The sequence below is a fragment of the Blennius ocellaris genome (genome assembly GCF_963422515.1).
Source record: "Blennius ocellaris genome assembly, chromosome: 3".
Classification (NCBI taxonomy): domain Eukaryota; kingdom Metazoa; phylum Chordata; class Actinopteri; order Blenniiformes; family Blenniidae; genus Blennius; species Blennius ocellaris.
In genome coordinates, this window is record NC_137652.1 from 17,586,006 (window position 1) to 17,613,130 (window position 27,125).

The 27,125-nt window shown below is 40.8% G+C and overlaps 1 protein-coding gene across 2 annotated transcripts; it reads left to right on the top strand.

Annotated features, from left to right (window-relative positions):
* On the top strand, positions 1-25,701 carry micall2b (mical-like 2b). 2 transcript variants are annotated; one of them, XM_080516891.1, is made up of 17 exons: positions 1-156; positions 3,338-3,386; positions 6,376-6,517; positions 6,602-6,789; positions 6,933-7,060; positions 7,766-8,235; positions 14,452-14,974; positions 15,072-15,313; positions 17,391-17,451; positions 18,029-18,165; positions 18,416-18,480; positions 19,059-19,182; positions 19,425-19,527; positions 20,358-20,431; positions 20,585-20,699; positions 22,006-22,052; positions 24,083-25,701. In XM_080516891.1, exons 1-17 carry the CDS (start codon positions 14-16, stop codon positions 24,157-24,159), a joined length of 2,688 nt encoding a protein of 895 aa, XP_080373017.1. In that variant the 5' UTR covers positions 1-13; the 3' UTR covers positions 24,160-25,701. The 2 variants fall into 2 exon arrangements, with proteins under 2 accessions (XP_080373017.1, XP_080373018.1); XM_080516892.1 differs by lacking the exons at positions 1-156; positions 3,338-3,386; positions 6,376-6,517; ... (1 more) ...; positions 6,933-7,060; positions 7,766-8,235 and adding an exon at positions 13,405-14,337.
* The last annotated feature ends 1,424 nt before the right edge of the window (positions 25,702-27,125 follow it).

The following is a 27,125-nucleotide window of genomic DNA, read 5'->3' on the forward strand; positions in this document are numbered from 1 at the left end:
TCCGAGCTCCGGGATGTCGGCCGTGAAGGCTCTGCAGCAGTGGTGCCGGATCCAGTGTGACGGGTACCGGGACGTGTCCATCACCAACATGACCACGTCGTTCAGGGACGGCCTGGCGTTCTGCGCCCTCATCCACAAACACAGACCCGATCTCATGTGAGTAAACAAGTTCGACTTCACAACACAACAGGAAAGTTTCCAAAAGGCGGAGCTCAGGGGTTTTTCTTTTCCTGCTTTACAAGTTTCAACTTCACGGAGCTCCAGGAAACACAGTGGAGAAAGCAAGTTTGGTGTCTCCTGAGATGGTCTGTTAAAGATTTCCACTGATGCGTCAGCAGCATGTTTGTGAAAGCAGATAATCTGCGCTCGCGCTGCACAATAGATCCTACATTTATAGCGATCAACGATAAACGTATAGCAAACGAGAGTCTGGCCACCGTTCAAATGATTTGCGCAAAACAAAAGGACAGCTTTTCAAGTAAATATACAGACAACAAGAACATTACACGTAATTAACAGCACTAAATGAATTAACATTGCTATTAAAGAGTGGGTATGTAAAGAAAAGTGTGATTTAATCATAGACTGATAAGCAAACATTGTGCAATTATTAAAACATGATAAATGATAGACGCAACAAATATTGCAGATGCACATGATGGTGGAGTGACAAGAAAAAGAACACTGTTGTTTCAACAGATCTCAAAGCACAAAGACACTAACATAATCTACTTCAGTGTTTGCATGTACACCATATGTACATATATGTATGTATGTATATATTTATATATATCATACTCAACATTAAAACACTTGCATAAAATCTTGCAGGACTTCTGTGCTTCTTTGGTGCCTTTTCAAGTAAAAACATTTTGTAACATTTACACAGGAATGTTTTGAAAATGATGTCCGTTTACATGCAAACAGCAGCAATGCTGGAAAAAGATGCAGTTAACATTGCTGGCCACTAGTGGGTGCTGTATGTTTTTGTAATGATACCGCACACGTATGCGGAGAAAAATATGTTGTAAACATTAAGGGGGACAACGTGGGCATTTGTATGGACAGAAAACAAAGTTGGATTGTTCTAACAGGTAACGCTCAACTCTAAAAGTACCAAGTCCCAGGAGAATACGGACTGGGAGTCACGACAATATAAACCTTTGTTGATATTGTCATTCTATTTGTGCATGTGCAGAAGAACTGTTCACTACGGCTGTGGTGCGTATAGGCAGCAGCAGTAGTTGCATTTGAGAAAAGTTGTTTTTTGCCCTCGTTTCCAAGGAGACCGAGTCGGAGCATTTTGATAAAAACCCCACCTTGGGAGCTGCTTTTCAAAAAGTTGTGTTTTCAGTGGCTCCCAGCACGGTTGTCGTGGAAACGGGTATACAACAAAAGTTTTTCTGTTTTTACTTGAAAACGTTGCAGTGTAAAAATGGCCGTAGAAATTACCATAGAAGCAGGAAGAAGTTTGACCTCAATCCACGCATTCTTACATGTATTAATGCCGTCAGAACGGTCGGACCAGTTAATGATGATGACACAGATTCAGAACAAAACAATTGGAGGAAACATGATATGAATGAACCTTTATCCTCATTCAGGATATTTTTGATTTTATGAAAGTGTAATTAACTTATTTTCTTTTTCTTTTTTTTTCATACTTGTAATGATTTGATGTTGGCACTATATTACCGTGACCTTTTGGGAATAAGCAAGTCCGATTTACTGTCAAGAGTCTGACAGTATTTCCTTTGACTTAAAGTCATTTCTTGGCTCTCTTGGAACCTTTAATGGTGAATGAGTTTGATGCCCAGCAGTTGCTTTGGACCTTCTTGTGAAAAGCTGTTACTCACTCCCCACGTGGCGAGGATGGTTTGTCCTCATGATGGCTAGCATCTGGCAGGCCAGATTAAACATCTCAGTCCAGGATTGTTCGGTTTACTACTCCACAATCAGGGCAAATTCAATTTTCCAGTTTCTGTCCACCAGAATAAAGCAGGTCCACTTTCAGCCCAAGGTTAGTTCGCTACACACTGTAGTCCAAATGCTGCTAAATTGCTGCATTATGCCATGAGATGGCCATTGCAATTGGTTTAGTACCAATAAAACTGAATTGGTCCAAACCATCACACCCAGCCAGTGCTGAGGTACCATTAGTTCAGTTTGGATATTTTCACGTCCTTCCCTTTGCTTTCTAAATCTTTTAAACAGACCAGTTGTAGACATAAATGCTCTGCATCCTTCCTCATGCTGCAGAGCTGCAGCAGCCATGTTTTTCTGTCTCGATATGATGATGTAGGCGTCATATAATCCTTTAGCAATCCCTGGAGGGAAACGTGAGCTTTTGACCAGGCGCTGTCACTATCTCCAAGTCAAAGGTCAAATGCATTTGTCCTGAAGTTGTGAAGGGGAAAGAGACACTTTCCTGGCTCTGTTCTGTCCTCCTCGGACAAAATGCTGGGAACTGTCGGTAATTTATTACCCCTCCAGTGCTTTCAGGATACCGTTCAAGGAGGCACGGAGCAAAGGTCAGACCTTGGTTTGGTTGGCTCGAAATGTCTGAACATCCTGGATACTCAGACTAAACAATCCTTCCTGAATGCCCTCGATCATAATTCTCTTCCTAGAAATCTGCTGATGATGCATATTCAATTATCAGGCTTGTTTAAGAAATGATTACAGGTTTTAACACAGTCTATCAAAAGTTCATCTTTGTGTGTCAATAGGAAACAAGTAGATCAGCTCTTTTATTTTATTTTTTCCAGTCTATTTTTGACATCAAACCGGTGGTTTCCACCGCCTAACAATGGGTGAGTTGTAAAGTGCGTTGGCGCAAGTTCCTCGTTCGACCTTGGACTCGACCTTCATTTTTCAGATGTTTCAAAGCCTCTGCTCATCATCTCCAACCGAACTGTGGCCATTTTCACACGGACTGGTCTGGGTTTGTTCCAGAGGGGTCATTAGACAGACAGCGCTTTCATTTCAGGACGAGACTCAGCTGCTCTCCGTTCCAGTTTTTTCCCACTCGGCCAGACCAGCGTGGCGGCACAACTTCGTGTTTACACCGACTCGGCTCCTAAACACTGACTGCAGGCTTTTGCTCAATGTGACGAGTGCGGGCTGAGCTTTTTTCAATTAGAGAGCGTTGGACTGTTGCTCATGTGTCGCCGCTGTCATTGTCACGGTGTGTGCAGAAGTCGAGGAAGGTATGCATGACGAGGCAGCGTGCGTCCGGTCCACCCCGCTTGTAAACAGATGAAGCTGGAGGGAATGTCGGATCACATGTGCTTTATCAATCATGTTTGTTTTTTGTTTTTTTTCTGCTCTGTTGCAGCAATTATGATTCTCTGAAGAAGGATAATGTCTATGACAACAACAAACTGGTAAGACACGTTTCCAAACTGCATTTTGATCTCACATTAGTGAATACACATAGTGGCCTTGCCTCTTGTTTCATTTGTTTTAAATCTGTGACGTTGGTTCTGCCCACTACTTTCAGTGCAGAATAAAATCCATGAACAGATGTGGATGGGTTCTGCTCTAAGCCTGGGTGTTTTCAATGTGGAATTCCTTTCCCTTAGCATTTGTGGATTTTCTGCTGGCCCGTTGGCGTCATCCCACAATCTAAACACATGTTGTGAGGTCAAGTGGTGACTGTAATGCGGTTGTTAGTGTGTGTTCAGGTTATACACTTCCTTCCTTTGGGTTTTAATCTGGATAGGCTTTAAAGATGAACGCTAATTAAACAGTGAGGGTGAAGAACTAAGTGGAATGCGTCATGATAGAAAGTAATACAGACCACAATGTTGCATTACGGATGTGCTTTTACACAATAACGATGCTTAGAGCAACTAAAAGTGCAACTTTCTGAAAATGACTTCGGAAACCAAAATGTTTCTGACATGCTGCTCCTGCACACCATGACCGTAGTAAATAGTTCTTCTTCTCATGTGGCAGTAGATCTCCTCGTCCATATTCTCCTGGGACTTAGTAGTTTTATAATTGAGTCACCTAAAGCAATCCCACATCCTCATCTGTCCATACCAATGCCCGTGTACTCCCCTTCTTAATGCTTATAGCACATTGTTCTCTGCAGGCATTTATGTGTGTGGTTTGACTACAAACCACACTTTAATGAGCTCTTGTGCAGATCAAGTAAAATAACAGTACAAAGCCATACGAATGCACCAAACATAAGAGGAATTCCTGCCACTGTTTTTACATTTACTGAGATCTTAAGTGTATGAATGAGTTTAGTGAGGATAACGGAAGATACATGGGACCGTTTCTGTTTCTCAACCTGAGAGCTGATAACTTCATCTTACTATTATTTCTCAGTTGCTTTCAAACATCCAGAAGAATCCTTATCAGTGAGACAATTAAGTTTTCAGTCGTCAGATGATGGACACATTTATAGCTTCGTAGAAATCCTAAGATTTGTATCTGCTGGCCAGATAAAGCTTCTCCACCAAATACGATTGAATGCTGAGTAAACAATTCTCAAACGACTGATAATATGGAGAATACCTTGACGCCACAATTTGCTGACTTGGAAACCACCAAGATTTTCTAGAACCTGAAACCGAAAATGAATCATAGATCACTTTGATTTCCAGATCCTCTGTTCTGTCCTCTTATTTAATTTCTTTGAATCTTCATCATTAGTATTGAAGCACTATGAGAAAAGCTCAAGCTCTTCATAATCCTACAAGAGGATAAATGTTTATAATTATGTGTCGCTGCTTTGAATGTTAGCCTAGGCAAACAATAATAAACTGCCACGAAGCCAGTGGTTTTATGGGACAGCTGGTATGTTTTCATGATCCATTTAATCGGCTGCTTAAATACTGTCTGTGGTGTTTGATGGCCGCTTCTACTTGTTGTGTAACAGAAGCTGTAAATGATGTAAAGGATTCCTCTCCAATCTAACTCGCGTGATATGTGCAATTAGTATATTTTAATCAATATATAATACTACAAAACAAGTTGGCAACAGCTTTATTACAGAAATTAAATACACACGCAAATATATTTGCATAAAAAACACCTTAAACATCTTCATTCAAAGGATGATGAGAATGCAGGTCTCGTCTAAAGTCCAAGGTGCAAGTTAAACGGGTGTGTCCCCGCCCACTCTATATTTCTTGAATGATGCCTGCGCAGTCGTTTCATGGTTCAAATTGATTGTATGTTATCATTAGCAATGTTTCACATTCACCAAGCAGTAATGAAAGTGACAGCTGAAGTTCAGCTGTTTGTTGATAGTAACATGCTTGTCGATGATTATTATTCAAGTATCTTCACAGACATTTTATTGTCGATGAAAACAATTAGATGGTTGTTTATTTATAAAGCGCTTTTCACAAATAAAAATCACAAAGTGCTGTACATAAAATGTATGCACATAAATACATAAATATTAGCTTACCTTATCAACCATTTATGAGGCAAGTGACTGTCAATGGTAACAGTGGCTTATTTGAAAGTAAGTGTTGGCAAACAGTGGATGTGGTTAAGGAATAGCATGGCTGTCTCTTGTAAAATAATTCAGAATACATGCAATAAACCTGTATATTAACAAATATGAAAGAGACTTCTACATGTGTGCTATTCAAATTGTGTAAGAGACAGTATGCACACATGTATAAAACCCCTTGTAAATAAATACACAGAGGAGGTATTGGAAATTTACAATGATTACACACACATGCACATTGCAGACACATTTTGAACATATCCATAAAAAAGCCTTAATTGTGTGAATGTGGACAGTAGGGACTTGTGACAGATCTGCTTGTGAATGAGCTCCACTGTACCTGTAACATGCTGAATAAGGTTATTTTTAACCTAAAACAAATTACAGTAGTGTGATGACACTGCTGCCTAATAATTGAATCCTCACTGTTCAGCTGTGGAAATACAGAGTTGGTAATAAAAGTATTTCTTAACCACTTAGAAAATACACCTATGAGGAAAAACAAAACAAGTTCAGCTCTTTTTTACGGGGTAAAACGATTGTGTGTAAAGAGCGTACGCTTTGTGAGCTATGTGGACATACTACAGTACAAAAAGCGCAGCACAAAGGATTAAGATCTGGTTTTCGTGCTTGAATAGCACAGCAGATGTCTTTCTTTAGAATAACAAGGTACCACTAATGTTCCCGATCACACCTCATTTTTTTCAACAGACACACCCAGGAGTGCACGGATGCATATTTACTTTCCAAGCAGCAGAGTAGAAATAGAATGGTGTGATCTTAATAAAGTTCTTTTCTGCAGTGTTCTGTAGGATATGAAGACTGTCCTCACAGGTAATCTTAACCCAAATCAGCTTTTTTTCCCCTTAAACATCCCTTGTTACATTTATTCCCAGGCCTTTGGGGTTGCGGAGCAGGAACTGGGAATCCCTGCACTGTTGGACGCAGAAGATATGGTGGCTCTTCGGGTTCCCGACCGCCTCAGTATCCTGACATATGTCTCACAATATTACAACTACTTCCACGGGCGGTCACCAAGTGAGTACTCTAATGTTTCATTGTGTCTGGTTTTGCATTTGACTCTCATGTCATTCATGCCGTGGCGTGCTCGTCTGCTCTCAGTCGGTGGTATGGGAGGTATAAAACGTCCAGCTGACAGTTCCAGCGATGAGCCGTCAGGGAAGAAGAACCAGCCGGTGATTTCCAAGGTGTTCGGCTCTTCTAAACTTGCTCGAGAGAACAGCCCTCCTCCCTCTTCCAACATCACCAGGCCGGCTCCTTCACCGAAACAAACCAGGAATTTAACACAGGTCAGTTTTCCTTCACCAATGCTTACGAGCTGCTTTCAGGAGTTCTGGAGAAGTTGTGATCTTATCACCCTTCGTGTTGTCTTCAAATGTTTTTTGGCGTTCATTCGTTCTGCCCTCAACACCTTCTCTCGCCTCGCTTTCAGAATGCCCCGGCTCAGAATTCCCGTCAGACAGGCACCCTGAGTAACAAATGTGTGTCCTGTAACCAGCATGTTCACCTGGTGCAACGACATCTAGTGGACGGCAAACTTTATCACAGGAACTGTGCAAAGTAAGGAACTGATGGCATGAATCTTAAGTTGCTTTTCTACTCAGGAACTATTTTTCACTGGATTACTTGGTTCCTGTTGCTTATTTTGCAGATGGAAAACTTGGATTATTACCTCCCTTTCTACCGAAGTGTGATGCAATAGATTCTGATGGACTTTGTTGTTGGTGTATTCATGATGTCCTGTCTTCTCTATTTGTTTAGCCATCAGAAACAAAACAATGAATTAATTTGCAGCTCGATATTCAGTATCGTGACTGTTCAACAGATCAGAAATGTTCAATTTTGTGAGCCCTACTTATTTGATGTATTTATCTTTTTAAAATACAACCCAAGATTTGGAGATGAAATGTCGAGGCACTTTTTAAGAAACTGTTTTAAGACGTTGTCCTCGGGGCCAATGCAGGATTTTCAAAAACACCCAAGTGAAAACCAATCCCAGCGAACTATGGATGAAAACAAGTTACTGTTATCTCAAGGTTGTTCAGTGTTTATTATGACAGTCCTAGTTTTGAATCAGTAGAGATTTACTTAGGCCTTGTTTTTGTTTTTGCATGAAGCTTTGTACACTTGGTAGCAATGGTTTTGGAGAAAACCTCCACACTTTCTTATTTGAGTTATTAACTGAAGGCATCAGAAAGTCTTATGACTGCTGCAGGATCATTTTTCTCACTTGTCGTTATTTGTGTTGGTATTTCTGTCTTTCAGGTCGTTGTCGTCCACACTTGCACCTCTTCGGGATTTACCCACCAACACCCAAACTTCTAGGCTCGGTCCTCTACCGGGCTCCAGTAAACCCAACACCAACACTCCTGCTCAGGCATCTTCTCGACTCGGTCCATCATGGCTGAGAGACAAACCAACCGTCTCCAGTGCTTCATCCTCCTTGTCTCCTTCCCGGCCGGCAGCCAGTCTGTCTTCGACTGCTAAAGAAAGCTTGTCGGACAAACCCCGCTCCACCAATAATGTCGCCAAACCTTTTACTTCTCCCTCTTCTCCCCGGCCTGCATCACGTGTCTCTTCCGCTATCAATGAAAGTCCAATGGACAAACCTCCAAGTGTTTCCAGCCGTTTTACTGCTTCAGGTATTGTTTCCGCTGCTAAAGAAAGTCCGACGGACAAATCCCATGCCAGCAGCTCCAGCCCTTTCATCTCCTCATCTTACCAGTCTGCATCAGGTATGTCTTTCGATGCAAAAGAACCGTCTTCCAGTGTCTCTAGCACATTGTCTACTTTGTCTGATTCCCATCCTTCATTGGGTGCGTCTTACGATGAACGCACAAAAGACAAATCTTACAGCACTCCCAGTGTTTCCAGCACTTTGACATCCTCATCTTCTGCATGGCATGAATCCGGGCTTCCTTTAACCACTAAAGAAAGCTCAACAGTCAAATCTTACACTGCAGGAGGTTCAACCGACAGATCTTTCACCACTCCCAGTGTCTCCAGCACTTTCGCATCTTCATCTTCTGACCAGCATGCATCAGGTCTTCCTTCAATTATTGCACAAAGACCACAAGACAAATCTCTCACACCTGCAAATCTTACAGACAAATGTTACACCCCTCTCAGTGTCTCCAGCACTTGCATACCTTCAGCTTTCAACCGGCTTGCATCAGAGCTTCCATCTACCACTGCAGAAAGTTCAACAGGCAATTCTTGGACTATTGCAGAAAGTTTAACCTACAGATCTCATACAACCAACAGTGTCTCCAGCAGTCTCATATCTTCCTCCCAGCCCCTTTCTTCTGTTACTAAAGACAGCTCAACAGACAAAACTTGTGACACGAACATAAATGCAGACAAATCTCACATAACTGTCACAACCAAGGAAAGCTCAATGGACCAACATCGCACCGCTCAAAGCGCCATCAGCCCTTTTCTGTCTCTGTTGTCTTCCCAGCATGCACCGGGTGTTTTTTCTACTACTGCTGAAAGCCCATCAGACAAATCTCTGATGACTTCCATGATTGAAGAACATTTAACAGATAGATCTTACACCACTCCCAGTGTCTCCAGCATGTTTACATCCTCATCTTCTACCTGGCATGAATCAGGGCTTCCTTCCACTGTCACAGAAAGTTCAACAGACACATCTGAGATTGTCACCACTAGTAAAGAAAGTCCCCTGGACAAACCTTGTACTTCTGCAGAAAGTTCAACAGACAGATATCATGCAACTACTAGTGTCTCCAGCACTTTGATATCTTCCTCCCAGCCAGAGTTTTCTTCCATTACTAAAGAAATTTCAACAGACAAAACTCGCGATGGAAACGCAGACAAATCTCATACCACTGTCACAACCAAGGAAAGTTCAAAGGACCAACATCACACCAGTCAAAGCATTTTCAGTCCTTTTCTTTCTCTGTTGTCTTCCCAGCATGCATCAGAGGTTTCTTCTACTATTGCTGAAAGCCCATCAGACACATCTGCCACGACTACAAATCTCACAGACAAATCTTACACCAGTGTTTCCAGCACTTTCACATCTTCATCTTCTGACTGGCTTGCATCAGAGCTTCTCTCCACTGCTGAAGAAAGTTTAGGGGACAAATCCTGGACTATTAAAGAAAGTTGCACAGACAAGTCTTACTCTACTGGGTCAATAGACAAATATCATATTACGACTGTTGCTAAAGAAGGTTCAGCAGACAAACCTCGAGTTTCAGAAGAAAGTTCAACATACAGATCTCATGCAGGCAACAGTTTTTCTGGCAGTTTCTTATCTTCCTCCCAGTCAGGGCTTTCTTCCACTACTAAAGAAAGCTCAACAGACAAAACTCGTAACACAAACAAAGACACAGATGAATCCCGCACCACTTTCACAACCAAGGAAAGTTCAGTGGACCAACATCGTACCGCTTCAAGCATCTTCAGCCCTTTTCTGTCTTTGTTGTCTTCTGAGCATACATCAGGGCTTCCTTCCATTACTAAAGAAAAATCAGCAGACGAATCTCCCATGATTGACAATACAAAGACAATTTCAAAAGACAAATCTCCCATCAATTTCATAACTAATGAAAGTTCAACTGATCAACATCCCACCGTTACCAGCTACTCCAGTCCGTTTCTCTCTCTGTTGTCTTCCCAGCATGTATCAAGTCTTTCTTCCTATTCCGGTCCAACTGCCCAATCTCACATTTTGTCTAATATGATAGAACGTTTAAAGGATACATCTCGCCATACTTCCACAACTGCAGAAAGTTTAGCAGACAGATTTCAAACTACTAATGAAAGTTTAAAAGAAAGCTCAACAAAAGAAGGATCAACGGAAGGCTCTGGTACTCCTAGAAGAAGTGTAACAGACATGTATCGGACAACTAAAGACAGATCGCAAACTCCTAAAGAAGCTTCAACCGACAAATCTCCAGCCACGAAAGACAGTTCAACAGTAAAATCGCAGATTACTTCCACTATAAAAGACAACTTGGCAGACAAATCTTGCACCGCTGTCACAACCAAGGAATGTTCAGTGGACCAACATCGCATCAGTCGGGGCATCTTCAGCCCTTTTCTGTCTCTCTTGTCTTCCCAGCATGCATCAGGGTTTCTTTCCACAACTCGGGAAAGTCCACCAGACACATCTCCCATTACTTCCACAATAGAACGCCGAGTGGACAAATCTGGAGCTACTCCAGAAAGATCCAGAGAGAAATTTCAGACTACTAAAGATTTGACAGACAAGTCTCATATTGCTTCCTCTACTAAAGAAGATTCAACTAACAAAGCTAAAGAAAGTCCCAAAGAAAGATCTCACCTTATCTCAACAAAAAAAGGTCAAACAGATGAATCTTCTACTCCAAAAGAAGATTTAGAAGACATATCTCGAGCTGTTAGAAACGGATTGCAAACCACTGAAGAAGGCTCAATAGACAAATCTCTGGCCATTAAAGAGAGTCCAACAGAAAAATCTCTCTTTACTTCCACTATGAAAGAAGGTCCAAAAGGAAGTCCAGCAAAGATATCTGACATCACTTCCACAAATGGTCCAACTGAAAAATCTCTGACTACAAATGAATCTCATACGCCGAGAGAAAACTCAACAGACAACACCCGGATTACTAAAGAAAGTCCAAAATCAAAATCTCACCATAATAATTCCTCTAAGAAGGAAGGTTCGCCAGACAAATCTCATACCACTCAGAGCATCTCCACCACATCCACATCTTCTTCCCATCCTGCATCAGAGCCTTCATCCAGAACTAAGGGAAGTCCCCCAGACACTTCTCACATTACCTCCATGAAACAAGGTTCAACAGACAAATCTCACATCAGTTCTACTTCTGAAGAAAGTCCAACAGAAAAGTCTCATACTTCTAAAGAAAGAACAGACGAAGCCCAAGAAGGTCTAACAGAAAAATCTCTGATTATGAAAGAAAGTCCAAAAGAAAAATCTCTCATGAACTCAACAAAAGAAGGTCGAAGAGACAGACCTTGTTCTCTTAAAGAACGTTTAATGGACATATCGCGAACAACGAAAGTCAAATCGCAAATGACTACAGAAACACCAATAGACAAATCTCAAGCTTCTAAAGGAGGTTCAACAGACACATTTCAGACAACAAAACAAAGTTCAACAGACAGGTTTGAGATTACTTCCACTACAAAACAAAGTTCTGCAGATAAATCCCACACTACCTCCAGTGTCTCCAATAATACCACATCCTCATCTTCTTCCACTAATCAGGAAAATCCATCACACATTACCTCCATGAAAAAAGGTTCAACAGACAAACCTCAAAAAACTAAAGAAGGTTCAACAGACACACCTTTAACAACTAAAGGAGGTTTAACAGACAAACCTCAAACAACTAAAGAAGGTTCAACTGACAAACTTTTCACAACTAAAGAAGGTTCAACTGACAAACTTTTCACAACTAAAGAAGGTTCAACTGACAACATTTTCACAACTAAAGAAGGTTCAACAGACAAACCTCAAACAACTAAAGGTTCAACTGACAAACCTTTAACAACTAAAGGAGGTTTAACAGACAAACCTTTAACAACTAAAGGAGGTTTAACAGACAAACCTTTCACAACTAAAGAAGGTTCAACTGACAAACTTTTCACAACTAAAGAAGGTTCAACTGACAAACTTTTCACAACTAATGAAGGTTCAACTGACAAAATTTTCACAACTAAAGAAGGTTCAACAGACAACCCTCAAACGACTAAAGAAGGTTCAACAGACAACCCTCAAACGACTAAAGAAGGTTCAACAGACAACCCTCAAACGACTAAAGAAGGTTCAACTGACAAACCTCAAACAACTAAAGGTTCAACAGACAAACCTTTACCAACTAAAGGAGGTTCAACTGACAAACCTTTAACAACTAAAGGTTCAACAGACAAACCTCAAACAACTAAAGAAGGTTCAACAGACAAACCTCAAACGACTAATGGTTCAACAGACAAACCTTTAACAACTAAAGGAGGTTCAACTGACAAACCTTTAACAACTAAAGGTTCAACAGACAAACCTCAAACGACTAATGGTTCAACAGACAAACCTTTAACAACTAAAGGAGGTTCAACTGACAAATCTCAAACGACTAAAGAAGGTTCAACAGACAAACCTCAAACAACTAAAGGTTCAACAGACAAACCTTTACCAACTAAAGGAGGTTCAACTGACAAACCTTTAACAACTAAAGGTTCAACAGACAAACCTCAAACAACTAAAGAAGGTTCAACAGACAAACCTCAAACGACTAATGGTTCAACAGACAAACCTTTAACAACTAAAGAAGGTTCAACAGACAAACCTCAAACAACTAAAGGTTCAACAGACAAACCTCAAACAACTAAAGGTTCAACAGACAAACCTCAAACAACTAAAGGAGGTTCAACAGACAAACCTCAAACAACTAAAGGAGGTTTAACAGACAAACCTTTAACAACTAAAGGTTCAACAGACAAACCTCAAACGACTAAAGAAGGTTCAACAGATAAACCTCAAACGACTAATGGTTCAACAGACAAACCTCAAACGACTAATGGTTCAACAGACAAACCTCAAACGACTAATGGTTCAACAGACAAACCTCAAACGACTAATGGTTCAACAGACAAACCTCAAACGACTAAAGAAGGTTCAACAGACAAACCTCAAACGACTAAAGAAGGTTCAACAGACAAACCTCAAACGACTAAAGGTTCAACAGACAAACCTTTAACAACTAAAGGAGGTTCAACTGACAAACTTTTCACAACTAAAGGAGGTTCAACTGACAAACTTTTCACAACTAAAGGAGGTTCAACAGACAAACCTTTAACAACTAAAGGAGGTTCAACAGACAAACCTTTAACAACTAAAGGAGGTTCAACAGACAAACCTTTAACAACTAAAGGAGGTTCAACAGACAAACCTTTAACAACTAAAGGAGGTTTAACAGACAAACCTTTAACAACTAAAGGAGGTTCAACAGACAAACCTTTAACAACTAAAGGAGGTTCAACTGACAAACTTTTCACAACTAAAGAAGGTTCAACAGACAAACCTCAAACAACTAAAGGTTCAACAGACAAACCTCAAACAACTAAAGAAGGTTCAACTGACAAATCTCAAACAACTAAAGAAGGTTCAACAGATTTATCTCCCATGACTTCCACGACCAATGAAGGCGTAACAGACAAGTCTCTGATCACTTCTGCTAAAGAAAATCCATCAGAGAAATCTCATACCAGCCGCAGTGTCTCTGGCACCACCACATCCTCATCCTTTCCCCGACTTACACCAGAGCTTCCTTTCAATACCAAGAAGATGTCAGACACATCTGGCATTACTCCCACAAAGGAAGGTCCAACAGAAGAATCTCAGACTGTTAAAGAAAGTCCAATAGAGAAATCTGTCCTTACTTCCACTCCTAAAGACTGTTCAACAGATGTATCTCGAACTACTGCAGAAAAATCAACCAGTGAAAGTTCAGCAGATGCGTCTCGCACCTTCACTATAAAAGAAGGTCAAACAGACGAGGCTCACTTTACTTTGACCACTAAAAAAGCTTCAACAGACGAATCTCAGGCTATTAAAGTAAGTTCAACAGACAAATCTCCCATTATGTTGGACACTAAAGAAAGAGTAACAGACACATCTCACATTACTTCCATTCCTAAAAACCATTCAACAGATGTTTCTCAAACTACTGCAGAAGGTTCAACAGTCAAATCTCACATTACCTCAACCACTAAAGAAAGTTCAACTGATGCATCTCAAGCTACTTCCTCAACTAAAGAACAGCCAACAGACAAATCTCGTGTTACTTCTACTACCAAAGAAGGTACAATAGACATATGTCATGTTTTCCCTTCTACCAAAGACGATTCATCAGATCCATCTCATAATAATTTCACCAGCTCAAGCTTTTTCTCTTCTTTGTCTCATTTGTCTGCAGCAGGTCTCTCTTCTACTTCTAGACCAACATCAAGTCTCTTCACTGCTAAAGAAAGTACAAGTGTCGTCTCCAAACCCACAGCTTCTCAAGACAATACCACCACGCCCAGTCTTGCTCCCGGTACCTCTGCTACTGCAGCCAAGACACATCAGTCCAAACTCAAGTTCTTCCAATCTGATAACGCCGCCAAAGACGAAGAGAAGAAGATTGCAAGCATCAACTTGAACATAAATAATGTTCGCGGTGGTAAGATGGATGAGGCCAAAGCTGGTCAGGCCGTTACTGTGGTTGTAAAAGTTGGTGGTGTTGGGGGTAAAGTGGCGAATGAGAGTTCTGATAAGCCACAAGGTCCAAAAAAAGCATCTGGAGTGGCTGAGAAGGTTGGTGCCAAACAGGACGACGCGAAGACAAATAAGACAAAAGCTTCAGCAGCAGCTGTCATCTCCAAGAAACTGGCTGAGGAGAATACAAAAGACAACAGCAAGTCGTCATTTACAACTGTAGAGCTCAAGAAAACAGACAAGTAAGCGATTGCTCGTCAGACAAGTGACATCACACTCATGTTTCTGTAAGCCCTGGAGAGAAATGGTAGTTATTCCAATTTCATTGCTTCTTTTCAGACCTCAGTCTCAAATTGAGACTCCAAAGAAGCCGACAGAGGGTTTCAGAGGAAGAGTGAGGCTAAAGGCCAACCCGTCGATCCTGGCTGACCTGCATCCCCCGGATCACCACTCGAGCACTTCCTCCAGCACGTCCCCAAGTCCCTCCGGCCACGGTGGACTCAGAGCCAGGACACCAGAGAGAGGAGGACCAAAGTCTGCAAGTGCATCTCCCAACACCTCAGGCTCAGCTCCCACTGTTGGTATGTTGGGTTTTGCTAGGATTCTCAATACTTCAATTTCTTTAGAAGAATTCCGTTTGTATATGACGTCAGATGTAAAAAAAAATTGCTTCTGTATGATAAGGTGCTGGAATTGCTAAGGCTAAACATTAAAGCTGCCATCATTATGATATCATTAAATGTCTTTTTGCTCTGCCAGATGCACTCAGGCAATGCTCATTCTTGCTCTCCAAAGTGGTGAAATCATGGCATAATTTAGTGGCCAATAAAAAATAAGGGGTGATAAAAAAAAATCCTACACTTGGAATATGCTTCTCTTCAGTTGCATCACAATTGAAGGACCGAAACCAAGTAACGTGTAAACAAAGATAAAACGTCGCAACTTGGTGAGAAAATGTTTCTCGATGACCAGAGCTTGGCCAGGCTATAAGTTTTATCAAAGGAATTTCAAGCAAAACGTCCTCGACAATCTGGTGTGCCACATAGTTTTTAAAAAAAGGGGGGCTCAGATCTGGGAAATGTTCAGAGAATGTTATTATATCATTAAATAAATAAATAGTTGCTCCCGATAGTAAACTTTCCAATTTATAGTTTGATGAACAGATATTTTGGAGCTTGATTTTTTTTTAAACATTTTTTTTTACATGAAACCACATAAACTATACAATACTCGTGTTTTAGCACTTCATTAAATTCACGTTATTCGTGCCAGTTGTTCATTTTTCTTTTACAGTGCACCTTAAAAACAATCTGTAATGTTGCGATTAGCTTAGTACGTTTCTTCTCATAAGCGCAATCGACTCCTGACTTCAGGTTCCGGGTGTTTTTATTCATTGGCGTTTTGTTTACGTGGCGACACACTCCCGTTCCTTCTGTCTCCGCCCCTCACCTGATTCTCTCACTCATTCAGTTTGTTTTGTCTGCTTTGTTTGGAACTCTTTGTTTCTAAACCATGAAGATTTGCCTGTTTGATTGTCGTGACCTCTCGGCTGAATTATTCACAAGCAATGGGCACGCCCCCTTTTTAAAGTCAGGATACGTCACTCTCTGAGTAATAGACGAGCTTAAGAGTCTTGTTTAGTCGAGCGTTTATAAGTTAATGCTAACATTCATTTTAGAATGAAAACTTGCATATATTAGATTCGTCACACATCAACTGAAGGATTTATAGAATTTTGAGTGTTAATATTTGATCATACCTATTATTTGTTATGTTCATTTACCTTGGAGACACGCAAGACATAAAAATGGAGCATAAAGTAGGTGAAAATATGAGAATATTCCAAAAACTCTGAGGTTTTTTTCCTCATTTATTTTACAAAAAGGCCATAATTATAACATTTTTAGCTTAGCTGTGTAGAAATAGCAGATAAATAAATAAATTAACCTTTCACATTGTTGTACAGCACACAATCTTTCAAAGTCTCAGTTTGTGGTGACAAATGTGACATTTAAATAGGTTTTTCTACTAAAATCTGTCACATTTCAACATGTCACCTTACATGCTGCCTTCCGCTGAAGCTGATGAATGAGTTTCCAAATGCACCTCTCAGTAAGATCATAATAAAAACAATTGAATAAAGTTTTTGTAGTAAAATGGAGACTTTGATTCATCACCTTCACTTTGCCGTTTTACCAAAATGTTTGATATGTAACAAGAACTGGGGGGAAAAAAAAGTCTAGATGAAATAACTGAGAGAAGTGCTGAAGTGGAGGAAATGACCAAAACAATTGAAACGTCTAATTCAAGCAAAAATGGAATTCAATTATAATAATTCATTGTATAAGTGTAATTGCATTAATGTTCCAAACAAACTTCAGGTGGAAATCAGCAGAGGATTCATCCTTTTGACTTTACTCTATGAATGAAGCCCAGATTTTCCAGAAATGGGTGGTGCCACATAAAGATGTCACATTTTTTCCAACTTGAGGAAAAAGTGGGTAAAAATGGCTCTTTTTTGTCATAAAATCTTCAAACCTTTGTCCAAAGATGAATCATTCTGTGCAATAAAAAAAAAAAGTAAAACACAGATTTTCTCACTTGACATCAAAATAACAGCAGAGCAAACTTGTGAAATTGTAATGTGTGTTTCTTTAGCAGGGAACGAGACTCCTGCAGACTGGAGGTCAAAGCTCAAACCCGTCTCCAAAGACGCCAAGTAAGGCCTGTTTGATTCTCATGTTCCTAGTTGTGTGTGTGTGTGTGTGTGTGTGTGTGTGTGTGTGTGTGTGTGTGTGTGTGTGTGTGTGTGTGTGTGTGTGTGTGTGTGTGTGTGTGTGTGTGTGTGTGTGTGTGTGTGTGTGTGTGTGTGTGTGTGTGTGTGTGTGTGTGTGTCTGCTCTCAGTGTACGGACATCACGCAGCACTGAGCTCCTTTTTTCCTCCTGATGTCCTGTCCATCCATCCGTCCCGTGACGCAGTCCTTCATCCGTCTCTCCAAACATTCGTCCCACAGGAAGCCTGTACCTGCTGCTCCTCCAAATGGCCCCGGCCGTCACTCTGTAGTCAGAGCCCTTCGCTCTCTCTCGCTCTCTCTCTCTCTCTCTCTCTCTTCACCCGCCACATGCACGCCGGCCCCAAATGCTTGCGAGGGGCTGAGCGCAGTCCTCCGCGGTGCAGCATATGCTCCGTGCTCCTCTCCCTGCGTCGGCTCGTCTCTTGCTCTCATGAATCAAAACTAAAAGATGAAGGTGCAGCTGAATCACATTAATATGAGTCTCATTTCTCCCTCCGCAGACCCGCTGTTCCTCCGCAGTCGTCCCCTAAACCTCCGCCTCGCGGAGCTGGAAAGACTTCAGAACGTCCCGTCGGGCCCTCGACGTCCTCTTATCTTCCCAGTCCGAGCATCTCTGTCACTCCACCAGTGCCCAAGAGTAAGGAATCATATCCCGCTCTTCTGCCGCATTCATCTGTTCCAATATGAAGTGAATAAAAGTCTGTAAAAAAAAAAAAAAAGTATATTCTTATTCAAACGGCACAAACAAAAGCAACAGACACAACATGCAGTTCTAACTTTTACACTGTTGTGTGTATTTTGTTTAAATGTCTCTACCACATACCTTCTCACTAACTTTTCATGGTTTCCAGCCGATGAAGTCTTGATTCTCCTTCTGTCTTTTTCAGGTGTTCAGAATGGACAGAAAGAGCAGACTACAAATGGCACCAAGTCAGAGTCGATGGTCTCCAAGGTATTTGAACAAGTCTGACCAGAGAATTACTGTATTTTTATAAAAACACTTCAAGAAATGCATTGGATCATGTCTTGAGCCTGCATGTTCTGTACTGTATGGTTGATTATCTATTACAGATCATTTTATTAACAACAGAGAAATGGAACCAAAGACACAATAAATCAGTGTAATGATAAAATGAAGTTAGACAAGTTAAAACAACATAGATATTCTTGACCCTGTTTTCTTTTAGTTTGTTTTAATTGTTTTTAGCAGGGCATTCCTAAAAGAATCTAAAAACACAGACGTCTTGCTTGCAATGCATGCCTTTTAAATAGAAATGATCAACATTGTTATTAGTAGTAGCAAGTGCCTTTTGTGAAGCCTTGCTAGGTGGCAGTAGTGAGTCACTGTAGAAACGTGATGAAAAATAGGAATTTGTCAACTTTTTGTTCCGTTTGTTAATGCTGAAAAAGCATCCCCTCGGTGGATAGCTGCTGTATTTTTCAATATGAAGCATTTGATTTGTTTTTCTTATTTAGTCGTTTGGACCTTCACCGCATTTAAATTTGACCTGCACGCGTTTGCCTCTGCAGGCGAAGCCGGACTACATCCCCAAAGACGAGATCTTTAAGGAGCTCCAGCAGATCGAAGACAATCTGAACGAGCTGGAGAAGAGAGGAGTGGACCTGGAGATGAAGCTGCGAAGCAGCGAGGAAGGTGAGGGCAACACATGCGTCCTGTACGAGACTCCTCTTTAGCAGTGTGAAGAAAAAATTATAATAAAGAAGGCATGGTTGGGGGGGATTAACCGAGTGTGTGTGTGTGTGTGTGTGTGTGTGTGTGTGTGTGTGTGTGTGTGTGTGTGTGTGTGTGTGTGTGTGTGTGTGTGTGTGTGTGTGTGTGTGTGTGTGTGTGTGTGTGTGTGTGTGTGTGTGTGTGTGTGTGTGTGTGTGTGTCAGAGGGTGAAGATGACTCTCTCATGGATGAGCTCATGGTCGAGTGGTTCAACTTGATCAGGAACAAGCAGGTGGCCATGCGCCGGGAGTCTGAGCTGGTCTACATGTGAGTACACACACACACACACACACACACACACACACACACACACACACACACACACACACACACACACACACACACACACACACACACACACACACCCTGGAACATGCTTAGCAAAGGGGCGTGCCACCATTGAGCAATCAGCCAAACAGACTTGTGTCCAGAAGGCTGACAGTTTGAATTCCCAGTGTCCTCCCTCCTCTGACCCACCGCGGACCGTCCTGGAACACGACGGCTCGCCCCCCCGCCGCCTGCAGGCCCGGAGCAGAAGTGTGAGGCAGGATGCTGCTTCACACTTGTACATGGCTTTTATTGCTCCTCGAGATGTAAACATTTACATTAACGAAAAAAGCTGCTCTTTAAAAAAAAAGAAAAAGAAAAAAAAAAGAACTTTAAAGATCGGTTGCATTGGCTGGGAATTGAACCACACGCTTATAGATGGAGCCATGCATTGTGCGGACCATTGATTTTATTTTATTTCACAACATTATCTTCTGCCTGGTGCTGATCGGAGAAGTGAACAAGCACTGATTGTTATTTGAAAATTCAAAACCCAAATTTTCTACAGTGTTTATTCATCAGATTACGATGTTCATTATTATGCTGATTAGTGGTGGTCTGGCGCAGGGCTTGGTCTCCCTGTTGAAGCCCAGCAGGAAGAGCCCACCCTGACCAGGTCACCACTCACACCACAGAGGGACGGGCCTCACTTTTCTCACTCAAATCTGAGGGGAAAAAAACGTGTTTGGATTGAAGCCGGATTATTTGCAGCAAAGTCCAGATAGGCTGTGAAGTGCAGCTGTTTGTGATGGTTCTCTATGTGTGCGCAGTGGAAGGACTCAGGATCTGGAGGAGGAGCAGCCCACCGTGGAGCAGGAGCTCAGGAGACTGATGGACAAACCAGGTGAGGCCTTCAGACGGACAGATTGGACACAGTCAGAAAGACGCTCATTGCTGCGGCACGAGACTGAGTGCGTGTTTGTGTATGTGCGTGTGTGTGTGTGTGTGTGTGTGTGTGTGTGTGTGTGTGTGTGTGTGTGTGTGTGTGTGTGTGTAGAACATTTGAAAACAGCACGTGACAGAGGGAGAGAGAAGGAGCTGATGGCTAAGCTGGTGGAGATCGTCAATGACAGGAACGCCATCATCGAAGGTCTGGACGAAGACAGAATCAGGTGTGTGTGTTTTTTTTTTTTAATCCAGCTGATGAAGATTATTACAGTTTCATGATTTTAAATGCTGTTTCTACAGTAACATCAGACACTCACTGTCTTCTCAATCTGAGTGAATCCGCTCCAGTCAAGACATCACAGTTTCCTGTTTTGATGTTTATTCTACACATTGGCTGTCGTCCCATGAGTCGGTGGATCAGTCCCATCATGCTTTGCTCTGTGGTGTCGGCCATGACACTCGCATGATGCCGTGTCTTAAAGAGGGATCTGTTAGAGTAACTAACTCTGTGATTGACCAACTATTTCACTGACTCAGCAACCGTATCCCTAACACAGGAACTAACTCATCAACTGAATGAGTAACTAAGCAACTCAGTCACCGACTCGGTGAGTCAGGAAGTAAATCAGAACCTCAGTAACTAACTGTAAATATGTGTCCCAGCAACTGTGAAACCTTAAGTAAGCATCTGACTGCTATAAACCTACTCAGTAACTTACTCAAAGTAATGAAGTCAATGACTCAGAAACTAATACAGGACATAACTCATCTAACTCTGTAATTAAGTAACTTGGGTACGTTTTTCAGTAAGTTTATGAATCAATGAGTAACTAAACAATTTACAAATTGGGTAACTAAACGACTAACTCGGCACCTAATCAGTACCTAAGTAACAAATTATTAACATGGTTACTTTTTCAGTTACTGGGTTAGTAAGTAACTTAGTAACTCATTCAGGAAGTACTCGGTGAGCTTGAAAAGAACTCGGAGCCTGACAAAGTAACTAACAATAAATGAGCAACTCTGTCACAAAGTATCTTAGCAGCTGTGTAAATCAGTAACCAAATAAGTTATAACTGCTAGTTTAAGATAAAATCAGTGTTAAAGCGAACCTAATGAAGCCTTGTCTTATCAAAGAAAACTACTTAACCAACTCGTATTATTATTATTACCTCTGGCTTTAGTTTTTAAATTGAGTTTTTAGGATCAACTGTTTTCAATTAGGTGGGATAAAACAGCAATTTGCAATTGACTGGCACCATCATTTTCCATCTTAATTTGAAGAGGGATTCCGGCAGTTCCTACATAACAATACAAAAAAATCAGCAGACATTAATAGAAAAAAAACAAACAAACAAAAAAAAACCACACTTTCTGAACAATTTTAATCTCTTGGGAAAAAAAAAAAAGTTCTGTGAATGAATACGACTCACAGCTTCACACTTTTGCTTTATGTAGCAGACTTTACACTTTCACTGGTCAAAACTGTCAATCTGTGTGTGTGTGTGTGTGTGTGTGTCTTTTTCTCAGGGAGGGAGAGGAGGATGAGCAGCTCAACAAGATGATGAAGACTTTCAGTGAGTGTCACCGCGACTCTGCCTGTAAATGATCAGTTCGGGGCTCGAACTGAAGTAGATGAAGAGTTTTTGGCTGCGGTTTGGACAGTTGGGCGCGTGTTTTTCCCGGCGTTCGCATTGCGTCTGATCTAATGAATGTTAATGGAAAAAGCATCAAACAAAAGCGCTCTTAGTCGGCAGCGTCCCTATTAGACAAATGGATAATCTGACCCGGGCCTCATTTGCATATTCATGAGGGTGAGAAAAACAGGGCTGAAACTGAAGAGATTCATGGAACTCCGCTGGAAGGTCGCCATGTCACAGCGAGTCAACGCCGTCCGTGGGCTAAATACTATCCGTTTCAATTTGGATGCACTCATAAAGTTTCACGCTTCGCTCTTCGCCGTGGGTGTTTGTTGTTTCACTAACAGGACGGATGATGTGAGCCCGCCGGTTTGATTACACTGCTTGACAAATCAAACGCATCCCAAAATGTCACGATGGATGTTTTCCCCTGCGATGAAACACATCGGTCCTGATCCCTCACACTCTATGTTTAGCTGTTACCCATCGCTTCTCACTTGTAAAACGTGTTTATAACGGCGAGAATATGTTTTCTCTTGGCAAGCATTTGTCCACACAAATGAATGAATGAATCCATTATGACTGGAGATGTTTGGATTTTGAACCCGTTTTCTCCAGAACTCGGGATTCCGTGTTGTTTTGGACAACAACTGCAGTAACTTGAAGAAAAATTCGAAATAAGATTAAAGTGGGTGCTGTTCCTAATTTATCCACCAGGGGGAATAAAAGACAAGACTGGCAAGTTTGCTCGTTAACCCTAATTGCCTTTTTTCTTGTTTTTTTATGTAAAGTCACTTGTAAACAACAATAGTTAGAAGTAGCAGTTTTGAGGGACCTGTTTTTAAAATAGATTAGCTTTTTGTTTTTCTTCTCCACAATTTGCAAATGTTCACATTGCATCTCTGGCACTTTTCATAAAGTGCTAAATATGCTAAATATAGAAATACTGCTAAATATTTTAATGGTTTAACACTCAGAAAGTCTACAATCAATTTATATAAATAACTAAATTATGAATAAGTTCTACTTTATGTGTATTTGATAAAATCCAGTAAAAGGAGCTTGTTTTAGAAGCCTCATTGCTTGTTTTTGTCTCAAAATCTGGCAACCATGAACAGGAAGGGGTGAAGACGTGAAGTTGCAGTGGCCAATATTTACAACATATAACCAGAAAAGCATTATAAACAAGTTTATATACCAAAGCGCCTATTAAGAGGTTCAGCAATAGAGATAAAACAGATTCATCATTCATGCCACAGACATGTTTAATGCTTTTAATCTGAAGTTTGACTTTGATCATTGTGACCTTTTGTTCCTGTGAATACAATTCAGTGTAAGGTTGCCATTAATTTCAAGTAACAAATGTAGAAACAGCTTTATTTGACTTGTTGTAATGTTAATAACTGCAGCGCGTTTTGTTGTTTTCTTGTAGGAAGGAATGTCAATTTGAGTTCAGAGTTTTACCAATTAAATTGTAATCTTTAAAACTAAACAAAAGTACTTTTCCACACAAATATTTATTCCTTTCTTGGTTCATTAAAATGAACTTCAATGTATGAAAACATAACTTCTTATTTTCACAAGTTTATTTGACTGTAAAGTCTCTTCTTAGTGTGTGTGTGGAGATGCTTTGTAGATGGCGGGAAGCAAAATATGTTTTTGAGAGTAGTGGGACTTTTAGAAGTATTTGTGTGTATCACATATATGTGGATCAGGACAAACTGGTTTGAAGGAAACATCAATAACAATGTCTTCAGGAAGTACATCCTCCAGTTTGTGCACATTTACAGAGAAAAACGCAGATCTGCAGCTTCAGTGTTGTGCAATTTGTGGCTACAAACATGTATAAATGCCTCTTTCTCTCTCTCTCTCTCTCTGTCTCTGTCTCTGTCTCTGTCTCTGTCTCTTTCTCACTCTCTCTCTCTCTTTGCTCTCTCTCTTGCTTTCTCGCTCTCTCTCCCTCCCAGATATTAAGAAAGACAAACCAAAGAAGAAGTCTCCGATGTCCAAACTGTTCGGCTGGGGAGGCAAGAAAGAAGGATGATACACCGTCAAGCACGCCGCCGTCTCTTCCTTTGATGTTTGTGCTGCTTAACGTCAGTGTGCTCAGCCTGTGATTCACAGGATAACACAGGAAGGTGTGTGTGTGTGTGTGTGTGTGTGTGTGTGTGTGTGTGTGTGTGTGTGTGTGTGTGTGTGTGTGTGTGTGTGTGTGTGTGTGTGTGTGTGTGTGTGTGTGTGTGTGTGTGTGTGTGTGTGTGTGTGTGTGTGTGTGTGTGTGTGTGTGTGTGTGTGTGCGTAGTCTGTCGTCTTCAGCACGTCACCAGAGAGACACCCTCCCCATCTGCTGCGTCACTCAAGATCTGACGGTACTCCTGACTGCTGGAACCGACATACACACAGACATGCACTCACACGCATATACACACACACACACATACGTACGGCGCTGAGGGGTTAATGACTCACCAGCCGTGATGTGATTGGGTTCAGTGCTCCAGTTGTTAGTTTTAATCCCCTTCTACTCTTAAGCTGTCTACTTAATGCGCACACACACACACACACACACACACACACACACACACACACACACACACACACACACACACACACACACACACACACACACACACACACACACACACACACACACACACACACACACACACACACACACACACACACAGAGGCTGTCTCCTCATTGATCTGCTGTTGCTTGTGTACAGTATCACTGATGCTAATAGGAGTTAAAGCAGCAGCCTCATTACCGGCGTGTCTCTCTGCTCGCGTGGCCCACAAACCACTCGTGACCAGACCGTGTCGACTCTGCATCACTTCACGGTCGCCGTCTGACCCCGCCGGGCTTGTTGTACATTTCTCTTATAACCACTTTACTATGGATTTTCTCAGAGCGGAACAAATGCAGTTTTCTGTTGGACGGCGGCCTTACTTTTAATCTGCGCGCTGCTCTGTGATCAGCTTTGTAAACTCGGTTGCTCTTTGGTGAAGATTTGCCTTGAAAGGATCCCAATCAGTGACTAGTAAATGGAGCACATGATGCAGTTTCTTCACATTTTAACCGACAGACAGAAAAAGGTGCCTCGACTTGTATGCAAAAAGAGATTTCACTCCTCAACCTATTTGTTTTTTTTCAAAGAGTTAATAGATTTTTGAAGTTTTATTAATGAGAACAATAAGTCAATAAGAAGAATCTAGTGGGTTGTTTTTTTTTCAAAATGTTTTTAAAAATTTTTGCCGCACATCTGAGTGAATGGCTCAATCTGCTGTTGTGACTCATATTTGTAAATATTCGGTGTGTTTTTGTAAATAATGTTAGAAATGGTCCACATTGGATACGTTCATGTCGGTTAATGTGTGTCAGATAAATCAGCCGCATACTTTAATATTATGTGTGGAAATCGACTGAAGATGCACTGAAACTTAAAAAAAAAAAAAGGCAAGATTGTATATTTGTTAATATTGCCATGTGGTTGGGTTTCTTACAATGCTGTAATAAGTGGAGAAGGATTTTAAATAAGTTAATATAGTAAATGTACTGTGCTTCGATGTAATAATAAAAAAATAATATCACTCATCAGTTGAGAAGTTTTCTGTTACGGCTTAAATTCAATTTTCACCATCATTGAAAGACAGGACTGTTTTCGGTGCTTGATTATGAAAATCCTGAAACGTGGAACAAAATAACCTTAATGTATCACCTCGAAATTATAAAGCTGCAGAAACTAGAAAATAATAATTTACTTAGCTTAGTCGTAAAAGTTTGGACAGTGCATTGCTAAAATGTGTTAAAACCTGGACTTTATAATCTTTTTTAAAGATGTTTTTCGATTTGTCATCAGAATTATTCACTGCTCGTTTCTATAACGGTGAGAACTCTTTTAAAAGAAAGGTAATCTACTTGAAAGCCTTTCTGTGCATTTGGCAAGTTCTTCTACGAACAGTTTGTCCAAAAGCATAAGTTTGACATTAATTGTGGTTTCTAAATTGTGTCTGTCTCTCTGTGTTTGCTGCACCTTCACTGATTCACCTGGGACCAGCGCCCTAAACCCTTCAATAAACCTTATTATGACTTGAATCTAATAAAAACGGATAACATTTATAATGACCCTCTTAACAGTGGTCTTTTTTTCGTGGATCGTATTAATTTATTTCGACATCTTTTTAGGATTTTAGTCAATGAGAACATCGGATCAGTTGTTGTAACAATGTAGTGTCTACATGTGGCCACTGGGAGGCAGCACAAGTCTTTTCATGTGACCGAAGCTTCACTGTAAATAACATTCGAAAATCAGTCCCTCAGTTTAAATAGTTTATTTGTTTCGCTTTTGTTCTTTTTTAAAAATGTATTATTGAAGGAAATTTAAGTTGTCAGGATCCTTTCTGATCCCACTCCAGAAAGTTAGAAGTAGTTCATCACCTCACAGGCTCTTAAACAAGCTAATTCTACTGTATTTTGGTCATTTCTGAAATAAAGGTACACAAGCTACAAGGCTTCACACCCAGCTGCACAGTGCAGGATTGTGCAGAACATATAATAAATAATCAGATGTGGTCACAATGTGAATCTGTTAAAAGATAGAACGCATGTTCAGGTTATTATAAAAAAAAGCAAAAACAAAAGATTCATGCTGATAAAGCTCAAGTTTGACAATTTCAAATTGTTTGTAAAATATCTCAAAATGATGAAGAACATTGTTGACCACTCATTTTTGTTGCTGTTCTGAAATACAATCATCCCTTTTTATTTGCTTTTAATCTTATCAAATAAAGGAGTAAAAACATGGTTTCTCTTTCTCAGTGTGTAAATTGTTGCTCCATAGTATCACATGTGTAAACAGTCATGTAGAACGACTCGCATTTCTTATAAAGCTGGTAATTTTTTGGATGACAACGTAATCTGAGATGCATTCAGCTCTTGGAAAAAAAGACAAACAAATGAACTCCTATATGGCTTCTGTGTGTATTTTGTTTGAGTTATTATCTGACCCT

Coding starts and splice junctions, on each gene's coding strand:
- micall2b (XM_080516891.1), top strand. CDS start 14: ATGTCGGCCGTGAAGGCTCTGCAGCAGTGGTGCCGGATCCAGTGTGAC. Junction 18,481..19,058: donor CAGAGTCGATGGTCTCCAAG/GTATTTGAACAA, acceptor TTGCCTCTGCAG/GCGAAGCCGGACTACATCCC. Junction 19,183..19,424: donor GCTGCGAAGCAGCGAGGAAG/GTGAGGGCAACA, acceptor TGTGTGTGTCAG/AGGGTGAAGATGACTCTCTC.